General features: G+C 41.0%; 3 protein-coding genes across 25 annotated transcripts in view; 1 reads left to right on the forward strand and 2 right to left on the reverse strand.

Moving 5' to 3' along the window:
• Positions 1-2,465: 2,465 nt before the first annotated feature.
• Positions 2,466-10,347, reverse strand: tspan33a (tetraspanin 33a). Of its 3 annotated transcripts, none has more exons than XM_082510251.1 (8): positions 10,262-10,347; positions 7,463-7,520; positions 7,121-7,248; positions 6,748-6,822; positions 3,974-4,069; positions 3,756-3,884; positions 3,503-3,661; positions 2,466-3,418 (listed from the first exon to the last, which is right to left on the reverse strand). In XM_082510251.1, exons 3-8 carry the CDS (start codon positions 7,208-7,210, stop codon positions 3,317-3,319), a joined length of 651 nt encoding a protein of 216 aa, XP_082366377.1. In that variant the 5' UTR covers positions 7,211-7,248; positions 7,463-7,520; positions 10,262-10,347; the 3' UTR covers positions 2,466-3,316. The 3 variants fall into 3 exon arrangements, with proteins under 3 accessions (XP_082366377.1, XP_082366375.1, XP_082366376.1); XM_082510249.1 differs by lacking the exon at positions 10,262-10,347 and adding an exon at positions 9,292-9,573; XM_082510250.1 differs by lacking the exons at positions 3,756-3,884; positions 10,262-10,347 and adding an exon at positions 9,292-9,576.
• LOC309692068 (uncharacterized protein) lies at positions 9,067-13,834 on the forward strand. 6 transcript variants are annotated; one of them, XM_082510246.1, is made up of 8 exons: positions 9,067-9,253; positions 10,274-10,488; positions 11,330-11,440; positions 11,604-11,699; positions 11,928-12,038; positions 12,153-12,270; positions 12,357-12,557; positions 12,644-13,834. In XM_082510246.1, coding segments are annotated over exons 1-8 (1,866 nt in total). In that variant the 5' UTR covers positions 9,067-9,252; the 3' UTR covers positions 13,657-13,834. The 6 variants fall into 6 exon arrangements, with proteins under 6 accessions (XP_082366372.1, XP_082366369.1, XP_082366370.1 ...); XM_082510243.1 differs by lacking the exon at positions 9,067-9,253 and adding an exon at positions 9,698-10,113; XM_082510244.1 differs by lacking the exon at positions 9,067-9,253 and adding an exon at positions 9,698-10,113 and having other exon boundaries at positions 11,931-12,038.
• Positions 13,835-14,777: 943 nt separating this feature from the next.
• Positions 14,778-25,935, reverse strand: part of cacna1c (calcium channel, voltage-dependent, L type, alpha 1C subunit) — a 218,366-nt gene continuing 207,208 nt past the window's right edge. For all 16 annotated transcript variants that reach the window (XM_082510506.1, XM_082510505.1, XM_082510513.1 and 13 more), the window contains one exon: positions 14,778-25,823. In XM_082510506.1, coding sequence (XP_082366632.1) covers positions 25,320-25,823 — 504 coding nt within the window. In that variant the 3' untranslated portion in view covers positions 14,778-25,319. The remainder of the gene's footprint in view (positions 25,824-25,935) is intronic.

Genomic DNA, 25,935 nt, shown 5'->3' on the forward strand with positions numbered 1-25,935 from the left:
GGAGAGTGCACTTGTGGTATTTGGATGACTGCTGATGCTTTGTGTTCGCAGTGAATCTGGGTTAGCTCTGCTCTGTCCTGAATATGTGTGTGTGTGTGTGTGTGTGTGTGTGTGTGTGTGTGTGTGTGTGTGTGTGTGTGTGTGTAATGCACGTCTGGGCCTCTTTAAAACCTACAGTAACACGGCTGCCTCAGTGAGTCAGAGGAGCGGGGACCACACACAGAGCACTGGAGCCCAGGCCAACACACACTCACTCCAACTCTCATGTACACACTGATTCACTGACTAGAATAAGGGACACCTACGGAGCGATATACTGCGGTTTGAACTGTCACTTTGTCATCAGTTTATTCTGCATAATTACATAATTTCAGGTCTCTGAAAAGTGCTAATGAAGTGAGAATCTAAGAGGGGAGTTAAACTCACAAAGACATGTCATGTTTAAATTGGGAGAAAAAAAAAAAGGCTGCTACAAACATAGGACTGTGTGCGCTCCTAAACATCACAGGCATCAGGTTTGAAGTTGAGATCTCCTCAGAGGTTTTCATTTGCCAGGGAGAGAAATGGGGTGGAGATAAGAGGTCATGTTGGTGTTTGCTTCTTCACAGTTACATTAGACTTCTGGCCACGCAAAGCTCCCTGGGTAAGAAGTAAAAATTGTGCCAGTTAACTCTTCCAGTTAGGGAACAGGATTTGTGTCATTTCTTTTTAATGAATATGTACAGTACTGTGTAAAAGTCTCGAGCCACTCCCCATTTTCATTTTCTTTGCTTCCAAGGAGTTCGCTCCTTGTACCTTACCATTTTCAGAGGACTTGTTGTTTGTTAAACCACTTACCACTGATTTAACCCCCTAAACTCCCCTAACTCAAAATGTGTTTACATTTAACAGACAACTTGGTAAAGACCAAAATTCAAATAGGATCTTTAGACACTTTATTCATAGTAGCCTGTCAGAATCTATATCTATAAAAATGGCAACAATAACACAGTTTACAGGGATAAAATAGTATTTCTGCCCCAACAAGGTGATTCCCAAAGAGCAATTAGCTGAAAACTGAAACATTTTGAGAAAACTGAACAGGTGGGCTAAAAAATATCTAGAACAGATGAACAGTACCTGAAAGCCATGTCCTTAAGGAACAGAGGAAATAGAAAAAAAGAAGTAAAGAAAGGCTGAGGTCTGCCAAATTAAACATCAGACTGAAAAATCAGAGGAAACAGGTCCTTGGGAGGGTTAAATCAAAATTTGAAATTTTTGGTTCAAATCATTATCAATATGTATGGAGGTCAGGAGAGAGGTCCAGTAGTCTACTGGGATCTGTAAAACACAGTGGAGGCTGTGTCATGGTTTGGACTGCATTTCAGCCAGTGGTGTTGGAGATTGTGTCAACATTGATGGAATTATGTACCTGGAAATGTAACCTCAGATTCCAGTTGTGCATGCAATATCAACTAGAACACTTTGACTCATGGACTAGACCAGGGGTAGGCAACTCCAGGCCTCGAGTGCCGGTGTCCTGCAGGTTTTAGATGTCCTTGATCCAACACAGCTGATTTAAATGGCTAAATTACCTCCTCAACATGTCTTGAAGTTCTCCAGAGGCCTGGTAATGAACTTATCATTTGATTCAGGTGTGTTGACCCAGGGTGAGATCTAAAACCTGCAGGATACCGGCACTCGAGGCCTGGAGTTGCCTACCCCCAGAATCTGCACCTCAAAATTCCATCCATCCATTCGCTTCCGCTTATCCTTTTTCAGGTTCACAGGAGCCTATCCCAGCTGTCATAGGGTGAGAGGCGGGGTACACCCTGGACATGTCGCCAGTCTGTCGCAAGGCCAACACACAGGGACAGACAACCATTGCCTTGACTTGAATGCCCTTCAAGAAGCCTGGAGAATTATTCCTGAAGAATACTTCGAGAAATTATAGGAAAGCTTGTTTAATAGAGGTTGTGTTGAAGAATGAAGTCAGTGATACCAAATACTGACTCGCAAGCTCATTAGAATTGCCTTATATACTGTATTTCCATGTGTGTCGATAAGTCACTGCTACACCTTTCCAATTTTCCAAGCAATATACCAAAAAGAAAAAAAAAAGGGTAGCTCAAGATTTTTGCACAGTACTGTAAATTTACAGCTTCATGAAGCAGTAAACATTTATGACTAGGCTGAAGCTAATCCTGACAAAACATTTCAATAGAACCAGACTTTGCTTTGCTTTCAGAGTGAATAAATATTTTCCCCCCTCAGTCAGGGGAGGTCAGTCTGCACAGTGACGGGTCACAAAGTACAAACTGGCTTGTACGAATAACTACTTCAAGAGGGTGATTCAACAGCACTCCAGACATTTGTTTTCCTCTTTTTAAAAGAATTCTTCTATATTTTAGTTTTAAAATAAAGTGAGAGCAAGAAGGATTCAGAATTTAAACTAGTTCAGTCCAAACACAAGAATATGAACTGTGTGGTTTGGCAAACATTTATTTGCAATGGCAACGTATTTCAATATACACCCTACAAGAAAATCCCGCGTCTCCACAGCCATGCAGGCAGTCAGCTGGCCAAAATGAAAGGAGGCGATGACATCATGTGCAGTGTGAGGTCTTGGCAGAACAATTGAGCAGGCCAACATGGCAGCATGATTGTGAAAGGTCAGCGCAGCAGTGTAAACATTTGCTTGCGGTTGTTGTCGAACGAAACCTGTTTATCATACTGTATGTTATTGCTTTAACTTTGTAACATGTTCATGGGGTGGGGGAGGTTCTGGAGCATTGAGGTAATACAAGCTTGCGAAAGAGGAAGAAACTATTCACAAAATGGTCTGTATGCATTGGCTTGGCCTTGTCTCAAGACATATTTTAAGTATGCTGAACTTGAGTGACAGACACAGTTCTAAAGGATGACATTAAACAATATGTGATTTACAGTAATTTTCAGCACATTGAAAAAATCAGAGCCACCTCACTGATGGTAAAATTATGCTTTTTGCTTTTTAAAAAAGTTTTTTTAAAAAACTTTTGTAATAAAATAACACAAAATAAATTTTTTTTAATTCTTGTAGATATTTTCGACTGCATCTCCTCACTAAAACGTAACATCCTGAGCACCAAATATACCTTCTGCCCTTGCTTGGGTATAAAGTTTGCTTTTAAAGTAACCCTTTCAAAAGTCAGCATTTGGTCTGTCCGTGTGTCCTTTGTCCAAGAATCATAACAGGCTCAAAGGACTCTATTGGTTTAGTTCTACCAATCAACCCCGATTATGCTGGTGTCTACATGCTTCCTGTTCTCCTCATCAGACTTTGGTGTCTCCTGGATCAGCTCCACGGGTCAGAGCTGTGTTTCTGGTTGTAGTTCTGCAGCTCGATCTGGTCTTTGATCTGGTTCATCAGAATCTGAGACAAAAGCATTCCAGCCAGCTGCAAACCAGAAAACATGACAGAAGGTTGAACATGTGTCTCTTCTATTAGAAGCTGTGTGAGTGTTGGTATGTAATCCTCTACCTGTGGTATAGCCAGTCCCAGCGCAATGCCTCCTAGTAAGAACAGGTTGCTGTGGATCCAATCAACTATTTTGTCTATGCAGCCATTGGTGTGAATGCGGTTTCCAGCCTCGATGTAATCCAATTCCTGAATGTTGTGACCGCACATGGTGTTGATTACCTGCCCGCAAACGAGCACACAGTTAAAACACATGAAAAACAACAAAAATGAACCACAAAAATCAGTATCAGCATATTCTTAAAAGCAAGTTCACCGTGTCATTTCTTAATATACAGCAGGAAAAGGGGACAGAGCAGCGTTCTCGGCTGGGGTTGTCCTTGCTGCAGTTGAAATACATGTTCTGTGACCAGTCCAAGTACCTCAAAGCACCACAGCAGTCAAACTGATGAGACAGAAGAGATCAGAAGATGGAGTAGCCACCTAAAAGGCTGCCATCACCCCAACAATTCCACCTTCAGGCTAAATCCTTACCTCTTCCTGACCAAAATCAATAAGGTTTTGCAGATCAATATCATCTCTGTAGTGGACAATGGCATTGTTGATCACCTCGGTCACTTTACCTCTTGCCTTGAAAGAAAAATGAAAAAGTATTTTATGGATAAAAAAAGTAAATAAAACAATGAAATAAATCTAGATTAATATGGACAACGTGCAGCAGAGGGCGCTCTCATCTTATAATACACAACCTCTCTCCCTGTGTGTGTTGTTTGCTTCGTTGGCTGCCAACTCTGACAAGATCAGGAGTTTGGAGCAACCAAACGTGGCACACATGTACATGTTAGGGCCTTGAAGAGTTTCATCTCCGTCAGATTTTGTAACGTCATCATGTTGCCTAGCAACCTAAACCTTTTTAAAATCATCCTATATTTAAATCTTTTTTTTTTTTTTTTTTGCCTGTCCCGTTTGGCTCTTTTGCCATCAGAATTATTGTCTAAAGGCGAAGAAAGATGCCCAATGGATTTACTTTACCAAATGGACTGTCCCAGCCTTGCCGTAATGGTCCATTTGATTCACCTTTTATTGTTTATTTTATTTTTTATTTTCACTTTCTAGATACGGGACAGACTTGAATGAGGAAAAGAAAAGGGAGAAAGAAAGAGGGGAAAAAAACAGCGGAGAAGAGGGACGGGGATAAAGGGCAAAAAACAAAACCCAACAAAATAAGCAGACAAAAATACATAAATCAATCACCTGGATCACTCGTTGAGAAAGAAAAAAGAAAACAAGCATTTAACAAGGGATAAACAACATCATGATGATATATGGGAATATAACAGTAAATACTAAATATTAAACATTATTGTGCAGCACGTAAGATCGACAGCGCACAGTGTGCTTTAAGGTAGGAGCCAAAAAGAGTGTAGTTTGTGTGTGTGAGCACCCGTGTGTACACCTGTGAGCATGAACGCGTTTGTTTTTAAAAGGTTCCTACATGTAATGATCTCTTAGAGGGTGTGGGGAGCCACAGCCCCGTCCTCCAGGGCATGAAGCAGGTATGGAGGAGATCAAAACTCCAGACATCCAGAGGCCCCCAGAACACAAGAGACCAAGGAAGACCAACAGAGGGGCAGCCGCGCCACTGTCCCAGAAAGAGCTGAGGAGAGTCCCAGATGAGGGGTCACTCAGCAGCCGTAGAGCATAAGCCAGGGGGGGTTGCAGTGACGTGCCCGGGAGCTCCGCCGGCAGCCAGCCGTGCCTGAGTGACCAAGCCCCAGGCTGAGAGGCCGAGGGCACCCCACCCCCGAAGTGGCCCGAGCGAGCCCCAGGCTCCAGGGCCCGATAAGCAGCCACCAAGGAGTGAGCCGGTGTGTACCTGGACTCCCATCCCCGGACACAAAGACCCACCAACGCACCGATGTCTGAGGGTGTCTGCCACTGGCAGGGGAAGTGGTGGTGGGGGGAGATAGGCCTCCATACCTTGGAGGGCCTGGGATGTCCCCAGAGAGGTGGCGCCTGATACCCAACCTGACATATGGACACAGACAAACAGGCACACACAGATACAAACATCCATTCCCACCCTCATGCTCTCATATGCAATTACTCAACACTCACCCAACGTGGAGACAAACACAAAGAGACACTGTACACACAATCACACTCCCCAAGCGTACTCTAAGCCCCAGGTCTAGGTACCCCTTGAGCTGGAAACTGCACCCAGACCCAGGTGGTGTTACCCTTTTCCCTGCAGTGGGGAGATGCAGACCACCCCGACTCCGCAGCAGCAGGGAGGCCCCACATTCCAGACCCCAGTCGGACGGCCAACTCCTCCTCCCAGCCCCCCCGCTCCAGCAGGCCACAGAGAACGGGGGTGTGAGAAGACTCCAAACCTCCCTCTGCCCGCTCATATGTAGTGTTGATGCATGTGTGTTCTAAGGTGCATTTAAAACCCAGGAGGACATGGAGCTACCTGCCAGAGAGCAGCAGGTAAGCGCACAGCCCCTCCTGATAGCCCTCAATGTCTACGTGTATTTAAAATTGAGAGGTGAGCAACGACGCCAGGGGTGAGGTGTACACCCTGATGGCAATTTGGAGTCCGTGTAGCGTGCCCACCCCCAAGATCCTATATGTACGTGTTATGAGAGTGTGAGTAATGTGAATGTCTAAGTTGTGAGATAAAATTGAAAACAACATTTAAATCTTACAACAATAACATCTCCTTTCTATCCAAAAACTTCATTTAGGTAACTAAGCATCTTCCTAGCAATGGGAAATAATGGCCTGTTTTTAAAGCAATCTATTTTTATTTCACGACAATCACGTCAAATTTATATCCACAAAAGCTTAGTTATACACGATACAATATATTATATAATCATGTTGCACAGCAACCAACTAGTGATGAGCTAAAATGACTTTTATTTGTTGTCGTTGTTTGTTTGTTGGGTTTTTTTTTAATTAAAAGAAAATTAATATCATGTGCAACATCATTAATAGGCAAAAGAAGTAGTCTTAAGCACCAGTTTGGAGCGTGCTTTTCAAGGTTTTATATTAATGTGAAGCTACTGTATAACCTCTCATATGACTAGTGCTGATATTCTGTATAAACATAAAACAAAACTGTATAAAAATCATCAAATGATAAAGAGCCCCCCAAAAGACTATTACACCCAAAGTTATTTATTATAGAATGAGCAACAAAAGAAACCTATTTAAGTTTTGAAAGAGTTGAGAATACAGAGAACTGAAATACATTTGTGTTTACATTATTCTGATTGATAGAACAGTCCATATTGTTCGATTACCTTATCTGAAAAGATGAAGCCCAGGACACCAGCAGTCAGCTGCAGGATGAAGATCACGATCAGACAGATACAGAACTGGGAGGAGGGAAAAAGAGCAGTCGTTACCACATTGTAATTTAAACCTCCTCCTGTGTCTCCATGAAGCTGTTGCTTATGAGCGCCTCACTTGTAAAATAAAAAATGTGCAGATTAAGCAAGAAAGCAGAGAACAACTAGTGAACTCTAGAAGCAAAATATTTTAATGGTTTCCTAGTGTAACCTGTTTGCTTGGCATAGATAGCACAAATATAACCAATGATCTTAAAAGATTGTGCATTTGGACCCTTAAAGATATAATAAAAACTTTAAAATCCATTAAATTCTTCTTCCTCACAGTTTGCAAGAGGCAGAGGTTTTCTCGGAGGGACCCCACACAACCGCAGAAGGTGATGATGAACATGAGGACCCCCACAATCAACAGCATTACAGCGGGGTCCACAGCGAGACATGCGAGCGCTGTTTCTAAAGCAGAAGGGGAGAGAGAAGACACTCAAAGGATAACACAGACAGACAGGGCAGGCTGGGAAACATTTCTGGAAATATAATTCAATGTTTTTAGTGAAAAAGTGGACTAACAAAGCCTTACAGAAACAAAAGCACTCTACCTATATGTGATGGGACTCCCACTGTGTTATTAAAAAAGACTGTATGCTTCATAAATAGAGAATTGTTTTACCTGCGTGTTTCACAATGCGGGCATACACTCCGATTAACACCAACACCAGAGAAATTATCTGAGAACAAACACATAGAAAAAAAGATTACCCAAGATTTCTTTATCCTTGGGGCAATTAAAAAAAAAATTAGAAGTGAAGTGTAATATGCACTCGAGGGGAATATGAAGAAATATTTCTCTTATGTTTCTGCTTGTACAGGGTGCATCATCATCTTTCCAGAACACTCAATTACAATAATAAGAAAAATGTGCAGTGGCTACACATGAGTCACCGATAAGGCTGCACTGATGATTTTCCAGAAACATTCACTCTGAATCAGTGTTAAACTGCATCACCAACAATTGGTTGTTAAAACTAGGAGATTCTTCCAGTCTCTCTGCTTTAATCTGACTATATTAACCTACAGCAACCTGCAGACTTCATTAAAAAAAATAAAGGCTCTTTCACTCTGCACTGCTTTCTCAGTCTCAATAGAATAATAGTAAATACTCTTCCCAGCCTGAATGACATAGATCGAGTTACTGCAGACACTGCGCCTTAATGTGGTGGGAGAGAGAGGTCAGGTTTGTCTTTTTGGAAGGGTTTAGTTTCACAGTCAAAGGGAAAAAAAGGGAAAAAAAACCCACAGGGGTGATATTAGGAAGGTAATTCATGTCTGCATACGAGTCAGTAATTGCCATGAAAAGAAGCGGCGCGCACTACGAGACTCACTGTAGCTGGAGGGAGCAGAAATGACAACACATTCCATACAAGTTTTTACAGACTTATCCTGTTTGTACACGAGCACTGCCTCAATACTGCTGACACACTTATGCACAAAAAAAAAAAAAAAAACCATGCAAAAAATGAAACAATTACAAATATAATAGAATGTGCAAAGGAAACACTACAAACACTGAGCAAGGACATAAGAAAAACACTAAAACTTCATGTCAGATCTTGGTTTAAGCATTCTAATTTTCCTGAAAAAGGGTTAGTCTCCTCACATGGATCTAAACCTCAGCTGGTTAAATCTGCAACAAGAGATCAACTCTAAAAATGCTGTAAGAAATCTCCTTAAGTTCTGGCCCACGGTCACCTGACACCGCAACCCACTGATGGGAACGTTTTGTTTACAACCAACCTTCTGAGCTTCGCAGTTTTACATAATTTGCGGAATTTTAATTTGAATGATGTTATTCAGTCATTTGTTGAAATAGAGATGTATCACCACCTGCACAACCTGGCACAGGGGACAACCTCTGTCAGGAAACAGATGTGAGGTGGGGACATTAAACAAATGTGTGGCCCCATGAGCACATTGACCCTGAAAGTTTGCTTGGCATTGAGTATGTAACAAAAAAGGAAATCAGTGAAACTGGGAAAACTCCTTTGTGTTCACATTTTCTGGTGGCTGAAACAAACCACAGCACTGACTGAGGTGACCAAATCCAATCCTGATTTTCAAAGTGAGAATAAAACTTAGTCAATGTTTAAACACTGAGCTGAGAACACCTGGTGTATTTGTTTGTGTGTATGCCTTTGTGAGTGAGACCCATACTTCCTTCTCCCTTCTACTCTTTCCCTCAGTTTCACTCTGAACACCAAAGTTAAAGAACAACTAAGTGAAACAAAGCAGCAAAGTGTTCCGCTGACAAGGAAGTGATGCCTTACATGGTTGGCATAACTGAAATCACAGGATAAACGTCTTTGAACTATTTGTTAGTCAAACGTCCCCTGGAAGCTCCAAAGACAAATGATTAACCAGCACACAGAGTTCCTAAAATGAAGGTCACCACACGCAGAGATCAGTCAGTCAATGCTTTTATAATAGCGCGCGATTACTTACCCAAAATATAAAATTAAATATGAACAGCAGGTACTTCACAGCTGGGCTGACAAACGTAAACTCCTCGTCAGATCTAGGTGCGCCTCTGCTTGTTCGTGCCATGGCGACAGGTGAGCGTCTTTATTCAAGTTTGCGCGCAAAAAGAGCCAAAAGCTGGGAAAAGGTGTTTCCTAAAGTTAAACCGAACACCTCTCAGCATGATGACGACGACTGATTTGCTGACATGCTGACACATAACAGTAAGGTAACGAGTTCCCAGCTGCCCGCCGACCCTGGTTGATAGTAGCAGGGTGTGTAAAAACTGGGTGTTCCCATTTTTTCTCCACTGTGTTTTTTTTTTTGTTGTGTGTGTTTTTGTTTTGTTTTGTTTTTGTTTTTGCACTAAATGTTCCCTGATATTAACAGGGTCCAAGCACTGATTTAAAAGACTGAGTTGGGATTTTATTAATTGGAAACAACGGTTACATTATCAATAAGTACAAAAATAAAAGCCCAATTGTAAGTAAACATGTATGAATGCAACACTAGAGACAAAAAAGGGCAAAAAATAGCATATGGAAAAAAATATGATTTTTCTTTTCTTTTCTAGTCTATTAGAAAAAAGTAAACGCGAACCACATTTGAGCTAAAACTGTCCTCTCGCTGTCTGCTTTTATTTTGAAGGCACGATATCGTCATAACATCCGCTTTACCTAGAGGTTATTTCCGTGTTTATTAGGATGTCTGCAGAAGTAATAATCAGTCAATTTTATAGAAATATATAAAATACGAAAATGGCGTGGAAAAGCGAAGGTTTGTGCGATGTTGCGCGTTTGTTTGCTAGTAGGTTTATTTATTTTCTTTAGCTCAGAGAAGCCTTCTTAAAACAATTAGGCTGTTAAGCTAACGTTGCTAATTCTCTCTATTCGTATAGCTGTAACCTGTTAATTGCAGTTTCTAGTTAAATTATGTGGTGCTTTCACTCCAAAACCTTTGTTTCCAGTGTCTTCGGCAGACCGTGTTCTTCCTCCAGCCTCTCTGCGTCTCCTTGTCCCTCCAGTGAGACTCATGTCTGCCTTCGTGTGGCAGGTAGCGCAGCAGCTCAAAGTGATGCAGTATGACAAGCTGGCGGACTTCATCAGTTTGGCAACAGAGATGGTCCCAGAGCTGCTCAGTCCCACCCAGAAGGCTCAGCTCATCCTGGGCCTGAGAGCAAGGGTAAGGGATTAGTCCCAAATGTAAATACATTTTAATGTCAGTGAAGCTGAGATGAGGAATTAATAACCTATACTAATGTAGTACTTATCTATGTGGCCCCTCAGAGGGTCTTTTTCCTGCCTTCACCTTAATGTGCTAGTGCATGTCTAAGTAATAATATATATGGTAGGTTTTGAATATTGTTGTTAACCACAATTTACATTTTCACCACATTTAAAAGGCTTTGGTAGTTAATTGAACTACTTGGAACATTAGTGAACGTTCCCAGGTGTGGCCAACCTACCAAAAGTGCTCCAAGAGTACATCGACAACTCATCCAGGTGGTTGCAAAACAGTCTTGTTACATCTGGGATAAAAGTAACACAGCATTTCTTTAAAAAAAACATCATACCAACAGTAAAACATGGAAGTGGTAGTGTGACAGTCTGAAGCTACTTTGTTGTTTCAGGACAGGATGACTTGCTATAATTGGTGGAACCATGAATTCTGCTCTATTCTAGAAAATCCTAAAGGAGAATGTCCAGCTATCGGGTCATGCCCTGAAAGTTTTTTTTTTTTTAGGTTATTTATTCAGCTTATTTTCGTCTAATATTGCAACTTGTTTGATGTAAGTGTGAGAACCAGACAAAAATCTGATCTCAGGAGGGTGGCAAATACTTTTTCATAGCACTTAATGTAAGGCACGAGTTCTGTTATTCATCATTTCATTCATTACATTTTTCTTGCTTTCGAAGTTGAAGTGTTTTGTGTTGCTTGTTATTACATGCCTAAATATTGTGCTTCTGCTCATAGTGGCAGTCGTTTTTTTTCCACAGTATGTCGTGATCTTTTTTTTTTGCAGCTGGTTCTTGAGCTGTGTCGAGGTGATGGTGTATCCAACCTGCAGATGATCCAGAGTCAACTAGATAAAGTCCACACCTGCAGTGTTGAGCTGAGCTCTAATCAGGAGATGGTGGGTGTTTTTAAAGACAATTCAGAGCTGTTTCATCACCAAATTTAAAAAGACAAACAAGCAAGCAAACAAAAAATTAGACAAACAATGAGCTTTAGGAAAAAATAGATTAAAAATACAGAAAAAAACCTTTTTCCTGTATTGTGTGTCTTCTTTTTGACAGGCCAGTTCTGATATATTGAAGACATCATACAGCAACTTTGCTAGCCTGGTTCAGAACATTTTGAATGTTCCTTTTGAGAAGGAGTTCTTTTTTCAGGTAAGTTGGTTTCTGAAAAATTCACAAGTCATAAGTTTTGAAGCCTCTGATTTAGCTACAATCAGTGGCTCATATGGTTCTAACTTATCAGTCACAAGGTAGCCACAATCTGTTTTTTTCGTTTTCTGCACACAGTACCATAATTTACATGTTGTATTAAATGTATAACCTATAATCTATGCTTCTCATCAAGTAGATGAACCTATAGTTCAGATATGATTTCTTTAGGAGGTTTTTCCTGCCAACTACGGCTCCATCTATAACCAAAGGATCCAGCAGCTTGTGTCCATCTTTCTGTCCAGACTTGAAGAGCTGCTGCCAGTACCAGACCTGCAGCAGGTACTCCAGCAGTACTACAAAAGTAATTTGCAGCACGAGATCAAAATTTGTAACCTCTAAGATTTTTTGTTCTCTTACAACCTGCATTTCTGTGGTCTTTTCTTTCCATCTCAGACAGCAGCTTGGCTCAATGAAACACCTGTATCAGAAGAAATTGGACTCCATCTGTCTGAACCCTTCAGTTTGAAGACCCTGCTGCATCATCACAGACAGACGGGGACTCTAAGTTCAGGTGGGAACCTTTTTTCTTTTTTTTTTAATGAAGTATTATAAATGAGTGAGTAATGTGTAATATTATCGGGCTTTCTTCTCTGACAGCACGGTCAAGCAGTGAGGACGATGTCATTTTGTCCACACTAGCCCTCCCTTCTCAAACTGTCGCAGAGGGGTTCACTGAGGCTTATAGTCAGGAAGATCATGACAGTGAAGAACAAACACCATCACTGGAGGGCTTAGAAGAAGAATCAAGTCAAAGCTTTGATGTCACGGCAAATGATTGGCTGCCAAAAAAGAAACCAGGTCAGAAAAAAAAGTAGGAGACCAATATTACTCTTGAATCAGTTAGTCTTATCTCTCTGACTTGCTGTGCTTTGTACTGTTTTCAGGTCCTTTCTCTTGTTTATTCATCTGCCCTCAGTGCTCATTCACACATCGCATAAAGAGAAAAGTCCAGGAGCACATCCAGAGTGAGCACCAGATAACCGCTTCTATTCACACAAACTTTTCTGGGAAAAAAGTCAGGAAGAAGATACGTCAGAATGCTGTGAAAAATCAAGTAAAAGGTGACTCAGACAAACGGAGGAAAACCGAACCAAAAAGTGTGGCTAAAAACTGGGAATGCAAGCAGAAAAATGACAATGTAGAAAATAAGGAAAAGCGTAGATGGAAAGAGCCCAAGCAGGAAGACAGAAGGTTTCTGAGCACGCGACCTGTGAACAAAAACTTCACAGAGAAAGAAACCAAATGTCCGATGTGTGAAAAGTTCTTTGAACATCCAAATCAATTGAAGGCTCACATGAAGCTCCACAGCTTCCCCTACCGCTGCAGCCAGTGCGAGAAAGGATTCACCAGCCCATCAGGCTTTTATCAGCACCAGAGGCTTCATAAGAGAGGACGAATATTCATCTGTAACCAGTGCAACAAGGGATTCCTGTGCAGGTATTCACTCAAGCAGCATGAACGCCTGCACAACGGTCCCACCAACTTGTGCAACATCTGCGGGAAATGGTTCAGCAAAGCTGGCATCACGAGACACATGCAGATGCACAGAGGGGAGAAAAACTACCTCTGCACCACTTGCGGGAAATCCTTCTTGTCTTCGGGCGAGCTGCTGATGCACACTCGGTCTCACACGGGGGAGACGCCCTACACCTGCGTCCAGTGCGGGAAGGGTTTCTCCAGCAAAAGTCACCTAAATGTCCACATGCGCTCTCATACAGGGGAGCGCCCATACCTGTGCTCTGAATGCCCCAAGCGTTTCCTTACGTTAAACTGCCTAAAGAGACACACACTCAGCCACAATGGGGTGAAACCATTCAAGTGTCCAAACTGCGAGAGAGAATTCTCGCAGCAGGGGAATCTGAAAAGACACCTTGCCACTCATAAACCCCACATGTAGTTTGCAGTTCTTATTTTATTGTCAGTCAAACAAGTATATTTCAAACTGGAATTCCAGAATGAACTACCTTCTGTACGAAGAAATAAGTGTGGGAAGCATTAACCATGCAATCGCTGGAAGTATAAGCTTTGTTTTCTTCAGTGTATTCAGCAGGCATTAAAGTGCACTTGAGCATATACTTACCATCAGCGATGTCAATTTCATTTTAGTTTCACACACCATTACACTCGCTCACATTGTAGTGTAGAAAATCTGATGATGAAGCTTTCTGGGTGGAGTGCTGGTTAAATATGCTACACTTTCACTTTTCAGCTCTCTGTAAAACTATTCTAACTTCATCCCTGTTTAAGAAACCTGCAGCCTTCCCTTTGAGCTGAATCCTATGAATGTTCTTGTGCCACTGAATTTTTTTTGGCATTCTTGTCAAAAATGTAATTATCTTAAAATTTGGGGGTTTTCTCAAAATTTAGATGTATTCACTTGAACAAAGTTTCAACAACTTTAAATTCTGACTTGTGGAAGGTGTTTTTTTTCAGCAGGGGAACAAAAACTCTGTAGGACACAACCCGAAACGTCAGAGAAAACCGGTGCAATCTACACATCCGTTAGCGCCTGAGTGTCATTTCAAGTTTCAGTTGTTTCTTTGGCATTGTCTTACTGTGCGGGATCACCTCACTGCTGCCAGGTGAAGTGATTAACATTTATTTGTTACAATGAAGAAGCCAGGAAATGTCCTCCCAGCATTCACCTTAAAGTTTCTGCAAATCAGGCACACCACCTCTCCCTCAATGACACCTTCTGCATTCAAACTTTGGAAGGAGCCAGGACTGATCCACAGAGTCCTTTACAAACGTAGGCATCTGGAAACTTAGAGTGAACACATTTTCTTCCAAAGTTGGACATGTTTAGAGAGCAAAAGCCCACACAGTTCTTAGAAGGAACTCAGTAGTGTTTTGTTTTGTATGAGACCCTCTTGTTCTTTGTGAAATAGCTGGTCCATACAATAGCTTTTCAGGACCTTTGATAGTTTTACCGTATTGCATTCACGGCACTTAGGTCATGTCAGAGTTAGTCTATTGAGGAACATGTGAGGATAGAGACCTGTGAAAAACACACACCACTGTAGGAAATGCAATTTATTTGCAATTTTTTAATAACATCATTCCTCAGATAAAAATGCAATGTTACAGGAATATACATCAGATATTAATTTAAAACTTGCTTTCAAGGGACCATACAGTCTAAATATACTTTTTCCTTTTTTATTTACTTGTAGCGTGCGTTATAAGCAAGACAGACTCTGTCACCAATGACAGACTGACAAGTTACAGATACAAACTGTACATTACTTATTTACAAATCAACTTTTTGTTTGGTTTTTTCTTTCACTTTTTATTGAAAATAGGAGTAGAAAAAGTGATTGAATTAATATTCTGATTTATTTCATTTGTATTCTTTCCCTTTCTAAAATCTAAAATGAAATGAAGGAGAAAAAAAATCAAGATCTCTCTTTTAGAAAAAAAAGCAGAACGAGAGGAAGAAAAAATAAAAAGGTTGTGTCAATCGTGAGATCATGTCACTTAGCAACCTCAGAACAAATGAAATTCCTCGCACAGTCGAGGGGGAGTGGCTTACGTTAAAGAATTCAGTTACAAAAAAAAGAAAAGAAAAGAAAAAAAATGGCCATCTGTCTCCAAAGCTACCAAGCACAATAACACACTCTAGTTCATTTTTCTGATCGTAAATAGTGCTGTTATTAAATACTACATTTAACAGTAGCGTCACTACTAATATTACAAGGAATTGGTCTTTGTGTGATCACCTCTCTCCAAAAAAATAAACTCAAGGATTGACAACAGACGTCTCTCTGACAGAGAAGAAGAAGAAAAACAGCTCAGTCCTGTTAATGGCCCTTTAACACTTTGCATGAGTAGTGACGTACACGTAAGATCATACAGAGCAGCATAGCCCTGATATATAAATGAGGAACAGAAAGAAGATAAAGACTGTGCTGTACGTAGAGCTGCGATTCTCTTGCCACTAAATCAAGCTGGCCAAAAGCAGGGAAGTGCCTTCTTTGCTTAAAGAGATGCTCCTGCATCATCAGTAATGGAAGAAAACACTCATGATGCTCTCAAATGGGCCCACTCATCTATTTAAAGCTGCATCTGCACACGCACAAACAGATACAAGACCTCTATGTTTCTAACTCAACTGAGGCCTTTTATGTCTGTGCTGGTCAGAACATCTCTCTTCCATTAATGGCTACGTAGAAGGAAAATCTACAAATATAAAGTGACTCCTCAGGTGTGAGTAAGAGCATATAACTGTATCCTACATTCACGGGGTGATTGGAGAAATAATTCTCATCTGCGATGCAATGTTAAATAGCTCTTGTTTGTAAAATGAAGAGTGGAGAAGCAGATACAGGCGGAGACATTCGTGGTTTTAATGAGGTGAAAGCTGTTCCAAAACCAGAACCGCTGACAGTCAAGTCTGCATTGTAAAGCTGCTGCCACACCTCTGAAGTAATATCCCAAAGAGAGTCGCGTTTGCTGCTACGGAAAGACTCAATCTTAGTGTCAAAACTGAGTGCCAGGCAGGGCTCTCTGTGATTTGGAATGAATGCGGGATAACACACAAGGTCTTTGAGGTCCTGACAAAACAGTCATACTAAATATTCACATAAAAGGTGCTGTTGTAGGTGCCGCTATACAATGAGTGAATTCTAGTCTATACATTATTCCTAAACCCACTGGGCAAGCAAATTTCATCTATCAGGTTCAGCTAAGAGCTTAGCAGCCCTGGAAAAACGTCGCCACCAATATCTGATGACTTAACGTCGTGCTATGAGGGGAAAAAATGATTAAAATCAGCTGTTTGGGTGCTGCTATGTGCGAGTGCTGCTTAACATGCAAAGAGCTGGCTATGAAATTCAGCAGTGATCACTTATTTAAAGCTAAATCAATCACTTCTACTTTGAAGATGTTTTGATTTCATTGATCCCAACAGATTAAATACGTGTAATGATCATGTAACCCAAATTTGTAGTTTTAAACAGGCTGCGTGTCCTTGATCGCATTTAGTCCATCAAGGACTGAATGAAATGCACCTGTGCCCCACTGCATTTCCTTACCGACCTGTGATGTTTCTTCATAAGATCGCGTCTTTGCACGAGCAACAAACAGATGAACGTAAATCTTCACACAAAATCAGTCTCTCTCTCTCTCTTTTTTAAATAAATAAACTCACAGCATTGCACCTGAAACTTGATAAGGATGTTTCTTTAAATAAAACCAGATTCTTTCATCCGTCCCACAAGCTGCAACAACCTGCCCCTAACAGTCATTTAATATCATATAATATAGCTATAATATTCCTATTATTTAATATCTAAAATAGAAGACATGCAGTACAAAGTTGCATGTAACAATATGTTCCCGCTTTCCGTTTCTGCCCTCTTTCCCAAAGCGTTTATTAGCATCGAAGTCAAAATAACATCTGAGGTGATTCTCTTGATGATTTTAATTCTACTCCTACGACAGCTGGCTATTCTAATTGTACCTGGAAAATAAAATACAATTTATATTCAAAATAGTCATCTTAAAATATCTTTGTCGGCATCAAACAGTGATCAACAAACGCTTTGATTTACAAGAAAATATAATATGCATCTGCTGCAACAATGGTAGATCCACGTGAGGAGATCTGAGTGACCGACACGGGGAAAGATTACAAGACTTCTGCTCTCCAGCCTCACACTCTCCGAACTGGCAAAGTTAAGGACAAACACACAACTCTAATACTTCTAAAAAGTGTGTAAAATGCTATTTTTTTGTTAGTTTATTTTCATTTTTTTAAAATACTGAACAGATTAAAAATTTCTCAATGTACAGCAGCTTTTCTCCGTAACGATAAAAATCAGTCTTGTCATCCTTTTGTGGCTTCCCAGTGTCAAGATTTTATGAAGCAGTGACCATGTTTGCATTTCCAGGCTAAATCCAGCAGATAACATTGTTGGTGAATAAATATGGCAAAACCAACCTGAATTCATTTTGCTTTCTTTGAAATAAACGGTCAAATTGCTGCACTGGAGTCTGGAGCTTTTACTGTAAATGCAGACAAAAGATCTTATCGAATTAGTTCATCAGGCGCAAAAATACTTGACTTCCTACTCTGCAAACAACGCAGATGAATAAATGACTCTACACACACATGTAGATCAAGTCCTCCAATATCTTTTTTTGGAAGTAAAAGAAGAAAAAGAAAAGAGGCTACACGATTTAAACGGCTCAAACCCTCCCCCCCATAAAGATATCTAGTCCTTGGTAGGTGCCATTTTTGGTTAGGTCTGTTAAAAATGTACAGTGTGTATATGTTTTGCTGATGTAGGACTACTTGAAGAGAGACACGTCTCTCAGTGCTACAGTAGGAGTAATAACCAGACTCTGACCTGCACGTACAGGTTGCTGGTAGGACGTTTCAGACCTCTGGCCAAAACACAAAAACAAACACGAGCAAAAGCATGTCAGGATTTGGATCTGTCTGCTGCTTAAAGTTGGGGTCTTGAGCCTTTTAATTTTGGAGTCACAAGCAGGGGCGATGGATTGCTTTCCTGTGGTGTAGCTGATTGTGAAGCAACCTTTCCGAATCTTCCTCAACAGCTCAGAATGTGGGCAATAAGTTGAAAAGCCCCACGATTTACTATGAAACATCCATAAACGTCCATAGCTTAAACGTTCAGTTTTCTTCTTCGGTGCTTCCTTATTTCCTGCTGCTTCCTTTTGCTTAAAAAATACATTAAAGTGGGAATTCATACTGACTTCTAGTCAGCAAGCCTACATAGAAGTGTCCTTCCTGTTCCTTAATCTAACATTCTGGCGATTAAATATCATACGTTCATAAATATTTTGCTATATATGGTATATAAAAATATACAATCATTGGCTAGTGGTGAGACAAAAGATATCATCATTTATATAGGACCAATATTTTATATCCCTATGCACATAAAACATTACTTAAATGTATTGTATAATCCACCATGTCAGATCACCCTCCAGAAATCCAAACATGATGAAATAATCTCTGCGTTCAACATTCTCAGGCCAAACGCCCACGTCTTCCCATTGTCGACCGCTGAATAGATTGTCACCCATCTGTCAGGGACTAAGCCGTTCCCCACTCCAGCTCTGCTTTCACTTGAGGAAATTACTTCCATTTGAACTGCACCCTTTTGTGGCAGAGGGGCTTTGTTTACAGTTTAACTGGCTGCAGGTGGAGATCCAGGACGGCTACAGCTTATCAGCCTGTTAAACCCGCTGTCATCTGTCTATGTGGGAAAAGAGAGCACAAGTATACAAAAAGACCCCCTCACACGTAGTGGATTCAAGGTGGAAGATGTGGCTAATAAATGATAAGAGCTTCACAGACGCACGTTTGGTGCACGTTTACCACAAACTGAAATGAGCCGTGACTAAAGGGGATCCATTATGCTTGCTTAATATTGTTTTTCTTATTCTCAGATGTTACCAGAGTAGTTTAGCATGATTTACGTTTTAAAATAATCTTATTTACTTTACACTGCGCTTTAGTGCAGCCTCTCTGTTCATTTATTATCTGAGGTTTCTTCGTGTTAAAAGGGAGTTTTTCCTTCCTACTATCGCCAAGTGCTTGCTCAGGGGTCATTTACCTTTCATTTTAGAAGATACAACTCTTTGATGTGGCTGCTGCTGTGATTAAGCACTATATAAATACAAGTGAAATGAGTTGAAACAAGCAACTTTAGATGTTTCAACTTCCTTTAAGGCAAATTTCTAAGGTTCGAAGCACAGGCGGGCAGAGCTTTTGTGCTCATAGTCAAAGATATGTGCCCGAAATGACCATTTTGGGATAATTTATGCATATGTATATTTATGTAGAGCCAACATCTGAAAAAAAATATTTAGATCAGTCAGAAGTTTGAGCTTTTGGCTCACACGGAATACTCGTACATACGCTATTTGAAGCTTTAAATATGAGGATATCGTAACAGTATATAGCTGACAGAAATATGAAAAAGCATATTAGGTCCCTATCAAAGCAAATGATTATACCTGAGCTTTTCCTGATAATCAGTCAGCTCTGTTCAAAGGGGCCCTCACTGCAGGTTGGTACCAATATCATATTACACACTGACTGTTTACAGCACAGCTACACACCAGTCTTTATAGTAGATTTGTTTGCAGGTTTTGTATAAGATTATTTTCCATTTGAGCTGAAACACAAACATTTGACCAATATAGAATGCAATTTTACTCATAATGATGAGTGTTTATATGACCTGCAGCATGATAAAAGCCTAGTAAATTATTTGTGACTGGCACTGAATAGTAAAAATGTTAGAATATCATCCTATAGAGTAGAAACATTTGAATATATGCTGTGTAACTCCTGCCTATCTGTCCTCAACCTGGATTTAAATCAAAGTCTGTCCCAGTAATCAATTTAAAAGTAATATGGCAACACAAAGCCTTATTTACTGAATGCAAGAGGAAAAATATTAAACTTGATCATTTATCTGTTCTTAAATTTCATCTCACTGTCCTCCTCAGGGTTATGCATCAGGAAAATAAACTAAAAGCACATAAGACACAAGATATGCAAAATCCCCTTCCGTGGACTCTTCAACTGCTGTCCAGTCAGTTCTGAAGAAGAAATACTGCTTTTAATCATTTTATGTACACTAAATAGTCATATTTAACCTGAATCAAACAAAACAACTGCAAAACCCGGAACGCTCAAATGTCAACACGTGAACCTCATGCAATGTTTACACCCAACAAGCTTAATTCTTAAAAAAAACAAAAAGGGGAAATAAGCAACATAAAAAGATACAGTCAGAAAGTGGGAACCTGGGGAAATATGGTCAGTCGCTTTTGTTGCGTCTCCACTGACTGCTTGTTAATTCACGAGGAAAACACTGACCTTCAGGTCACTGCGTCAAAAAAAAACAACAACAAAAAAGAACATGCTCGACCTACACCCTGCGACGAGAATGAAAAATAAATACATCTGCACTATACCTCACTGCAATGTACCTGATTTCAAGTATGTTAGGTTTTCTGGCATGGAAACCACCAAGGTGACTTAAAAACATAACAAACAGAAAATAATACAGCTTCATGATACTGTGTTGTTGTTTTTTTTCTTCACTTTCACAAACATATTTACTTCAGGATCCTTGTATACAGTCATAGTTATTGCATTGTTTTTGCATATCTTGTGGGTTGCAGGATTACACCCACTCATACCGTTACGCTGCAACACAACATCTCGTGCTATTCTATGTGGGACATAAAAATGGCAATGCTGCTCCACTCCACACGGGGGCACCACAGCTCTCTTAATTCTGAAATCACACTCACCAAGCCTGGGTGGTACTTCTGATTTGCAGGGTTGCTTTGTGTATTTATGTATAGGCTAAAATTTATAAGGAACACAAAAGTAAAGTGAATGTAGTCTAAGTACATTAATTCATTATTTATCAGCTGGAGATGGTCCTGGACTGTTTATAATATGTTATGCAATCTTGTGGAAATGTTCCTATCCAATACTGTCACTCATTACTGGTTTCCACATTCATGGCTGTTGATATACTAGCTGATAAAATAGTCATAGTAAAAAGCTGATGGCTCCACTGCAGCAGAACAGCTAGAACCATTGACTTTTAAACTCAGGGCTAACTAAACTTCAGCTTGATGAACTGAACAAAGATTGGTGCTACTTTTCAGGTATTAACATTCTTGACTTTACCCAGATCTGCAGCTTATAGCAAAACTAGCCACCAAACGGTCCTGTCAGCTTATGCCAGCAAATTATTATTTTTTAAGAGGTGCTTTTACAATAATTCAAAGAAATGTTGACAGTATTTTTATGAAGGCAAATGATTTTTTGGGGGGCATAAGTTAGGAGGGTTAATTCCTTTTGACAAAACAGACTTTTTCAGAGTTTGCAGTGTCATAACCACAAAACAACATCATCACTGCCACTAGAACATACTCAACATTCACATTTAGTTTGCATAATAATGTCAGAAGTCTGGTACTGGCACAGGACGCAGTGTATGGCAGTGTGTCCATGCATACCTCCCTTCCCTGCCACAAAGCTGCTCTGCTTAACATGAAGGAATTAGAGCTCGACAGTAAGTCCTTAATGGTAAATTAAAGAGAAACGAATGGCCATAAGTTAAGACATACGAGTGTCTCTAGGTGGTCGTTCAACATCGCTGATGACTTGAAATGGCAAAAGCTTTTGCAGTGTATTCGAATTTTTCTTGGAATTAACTAGAGAAACTTGTGATTTAGGTTTAAAATGACTCATTAATGTCATAACTAAAACATGAAGATGCACTGTTTGGTGACTTTTGGTATTCTCCTGGTGTACTTTGCATTTTGAAAGTGCTGTTAACACCAATTAGATTTCTCCCTATTTGAGAATCCATCTGCTAGGCCATTGACCACCTGTATTTAAGGGTCTTACAGTGTAGGTGGAAGATGCTTAGTTTTTGGAAAATAAAACTGATAATAAGCTTCATCTTCGTCCTTCTGGGACTCAATTTCCCTCTTGGATTAATAAAGTTTCTCTGATTCTGAAATTTTTAAGACTGAATTTCATGAATCTGTTCCCCTTTTATTTCTTACCTGCACACATTCTGCATATTTATCGATTTCACTTTTAAATACTATTAAATTGTAGAAATAATAATAATGATAATAATAATACATGTGGCAGTTGGTACCAATGAGGTGATTTTGATGTCAGGAATGCTTTTGGAGACGGTACAGTACCGAAGTGAGACCTGTGCCCTGTGTAAAATGCTGAGGCTTGAATGAAATACCTTGCAGTGGTCGTACTTTCAGTGTATTCAAACTATACCCAAGGGTTGAGTTAAAAAAGAGAACGATCCATCAAAAAATTTCAGGCTACTTATAAAGAAAAAAAGTAGCTTAGGATACAATTTCCATCCAAAATGTAAGCTTTGTGATTTCTATCTAATAATTTATCACATTAACCAAACAATTATCATCATCTTATAATTATCAGTAAAATTTCCTGCTTGTATGCTAATTTTTTCAGCAAAACTGTCTTTACCAGTAAATCATAAATATCACAAACAGGAAGTCGGTTTTATCTCTGAAACCATCCCTGATAAAAAAATACATTTTATGATACGAGCCTCATATAAAGATGTGTGATTCAGAAGTCTTGCAGCATCTGTACACCAGCCCTAAAAGTTAATTTGGAGTTTAAACTCAAATGGTCGTGTAATGTGTGATACGCGGGGTACCACCCCCACTCTGAGTTCCTTTACGAGTTGTCACTGTGCCGCTATGAATAAGGGGACTTCTAAAATTCAGAGCAACAACCGCCATGATTAAGAAAAACAGCAACTTGCCAAAAGGCTTCTTACCGTCTGGAAAAACTGCAATGCCTGAAAGATCTATAATTCACTCTGACCTTGCTGGAGACCTTACAGTTAAGTACCTCTGAGTGGGGAAATAAAGAAAAGTTATGCAAAAACTAGTTGTTGAAGACAGAGCAGCTTCTGAGTCTGCAGCTTGGCTAAAAAGTAAAAATCTTGCTAATGAAATCACAAAGCTTTGGAAGCATGCCTGTCCATGGTAACCCTGTGTTAAAGAGGCCCATTATCACACATACACGCACATACCCACACACACCCTCACGTACATACAAACAAACAAGACCATACTTGTAATGCTACCTTAATTTACTGTCTAGGCTTAAAATCAGCTTTTAGAATACACAAGTAAATCACTCAAACACACACACACACACGCACGCACACATTTTTTCTCTTCTGGGAAAAAAATAAATAAATAAATAGATACAATCTGTAAAAGGTGCATACTGATAGAGAGAAAGACCCCCCCCCCCTCCCCAATTTTTTTTAAAGATACACACTCTATCTCACGCATTCATACATCCTGTACTAAAACGCAGACACACATCCGCACGCACAAATATAGTTATGCACTCGCACACAAACACTACGCCCTGCTTCGTTACTTAAAACCTCTTAAAATTCTCCTAAAATAAACCGAGCAAAAATACATTTATAAGACCAGCACCCCGATTGTGCAAACAAATCAAGGATAAATTAAACCAATAACATCATGAATATAAAACAAAAATAGTCATGGCTAGCCAGTTTTGCACAATATTGAACTGTTAAATACATAGTGGGCGTGGTCTGTAGAAATCGTGTGTGGCAGCAAATCCAGTAGGATTCCACGCTGAGAGGAAGAGGAGGGTCCTGGAGAAGGAAGTGTCTTTGATTGACGTCAGAGTCTGTTTTTCATTTCAATCGCTCACTCCCGTTCTCCCGCGCACCCCGCCATCTTTGTTGCCCCGTTCGACAAACGCACGCCTCCCCGAGGGCTGACAAAGCAAAAAGACTCAGCGATGGAGGGAGAGGGATGGTGAAGTAACCAAAGAGGAGGGAGGAAGGAGTGAGGAACGGCGAGGTATGAGGCAGAAAGGGGGGGCTCGCTGTCTCTGCTTAGCCACCCAGTGCTCCTGTTCGGGGCAGCGAGTGGGTGTGGCCAAACGAGGAAACCCGGTGGAGGAGGCGGAGCCAGATCACGTTGACAGACGATTCAAGTTTGTCTCTCGCTGGAGTTTTCCTGACCAGCGGTGGAATAAAAATAAAACGAGCTGGCTAGCTTCCTGTTGGCCAGAGAGTGTCTTCCTCTGCCTGGGCCCCCCATCCCTATTGCAGCCTTATTGGGGCTGTTGGACCATCCCTCAAATCCTTCCCCCCCATTGGCTGGAGGTGGTGTGTCACCTCAATCCCACCTCCAGGCTGGCAGGGCTGTGCTCCATGGTTCCTTAGCTTTGGAAGAGGAGGAGAAATGAGATTTCAAACAGGGCTTTTTTTCATCCCTGTTTTACTCAATACAGCGCTTCATCATCAGTGAACCAAAGAGGAGGAGTTGACCTTTGACCTCAAGTGGGTGTGGTCAGACTGTAATCCAAACTGACCCCTTTCAAAAGCTGGTCTGCTGTCCCCTACCTGGTGTCATGGCGGCCAGACAAACAACAACAACACAAAGTAGGCGTAGGAAATGAAAACATTAAACACACTATGTTGTCTGCAGGAGAACCATAGAAAGGACTTCCTGGCTGTGTTGTTTCTTGTCTACCTTCATTCAGTCATACTTCCCTTTGTCTCTTTTCTTTTTTGCTTGTGTCTACTTTTCTGCGCTTAACACTCTGAGGACATGATAAAACTGTGAGGCACTTTAGAGACACACTCAGACACGTGTGGAGAACACACGCACATGCGCGCACAGATAGAAAAAAAATCCTAGATCACACTGACAAACGTGCGTAAGCACACGCTCGTAGAGTATATCGCTTTTACAGCAAACATCCATCCATATACTAACTCATAGACTAACAGAGTCATAACCAAGTGTTTAAGGTTGCATCACTGGCCGCCACTCTCCAGAGCGACAGAGTGTGTTTGTATGTGTGTGTGTGTATGTGAAGGGTGGGGACAGACAGAGCCAGCCGCGGTGCTGTAAGCAGCACCTGACAAGCATCAGTCTCTGATGATGTCAGAGGGGCCAGTTCGTCGATCGAACCCATTAACTTGACTCCTATAAGCTTGTCACACACTCCATATCCTCGTCCTCCAACAGCCCGCTGTTCCTCTGTCGTGCTCCTCCGATCACAAGCGAGCCTCTGTAGTGCCCCTCTTCCCTCCCTCCTGCCTCCTCTTCTTCCTCCTCCTCTTCTGGTTCTCTCTCTCTGGCTAGCAGCTCCTGCCGCTCCTCTATAGAGGAGGGACCGTGTATGGAGCCTCTGCTTCCTGTAGCTTCTCCCCCACCTTCACTAGGACTCAAGCCGACCACTCGGTCCCTGTGCGTTGATGCTGCTGCTGCTGTTGTGTGGAAGGGGAGGACGTTGCCGTTAGGGCTGTGCTGAGAGGTGGAGGAGGTGCTGGATGTGGCGTTTGTGGGCGAGGTGCCGTTGAGAATGTTGTTGGCGGCGTGCTCCATCTCCTCGATGGTCATGTCGCAGGCATCAGCCAGCTCCGCTTTGGTCGCCTCAATGAACGAGGGGTCCTGAGCAAAATGACCCAAGCCCTCTGATATTAGGACCTTGACAGGGAAAAGATTAAGAGGGATGGACAGAGAGGAGAAAGGTTTAATGTGTCACGTGTTACAGTGTGGTGTTGAATATATGCTAAATAACAGGTAGAGAATATCCTTC

The sequence above is a fragment of the Aulonocara stuartgranti genome, assembly GCF_965226115.1.
Source record: "Aulonocara stuartgranti genome assembly, chromosome: 17".
NCBI lineage: Eukaryota > Metazoa > Chordata > Actinopteri > Cichliformes > Cichlidae > Aulonocara > Aulonocara stuartgranti.

What these genes read in the sequence shown, in the direction of transcription:
- LOC309692068 (XM_082510243.1), top strand. Translation starts at nt 10,065, where the DNA reads ATGGCGTGGAAAAGCGAAGGTTTGTGCGATGTTGCGCGTTTGTTTGCT. An exon ending in AGAAGGAGTTCTTTTTTCAG is followed by an intron (nt 11,700 to 11,927) that starts GTAAGTTGGTTT and finishes TGATTTCTTTAG; the next exon opens with GAGGTTTTTCCTGCCAACTA. An exon ending in CAGTACCAGACCTGCAGCAG is followed by an intron (nt 12,039 to 12,152) that starts GTACTCCAGCAG and finishes TTTCCATCTCAG; the next exon opens with ACAGCAGCTTGGCTCAATGA.
- tspan33a (XM_082510249.1), bottom strand. Translation starts at nt 9,393, where the DNA reads ATGGCACGAACAAGCAGAGGCGCACCTAGATCTGACGAGGAGTTTACG. An exon ending in ACCTCTGCCTCTTGCAAACT is followed by an intron (nt 6,823 to 7,120) that starts GTGAGGAAGAAG and finishes CCCTCCTCCCAG; the next exon opens with TTCTGTATCTGTCTGATCGT. An exon ending in GTATATTAAGAAATGACACG is followed by an intron (nt 3,662 to 3,755) that starts GTGAACTTGCTT and finishes GTTTGCGGGCAG; the next exon opens with GTAATCAACACCATGTGCGG.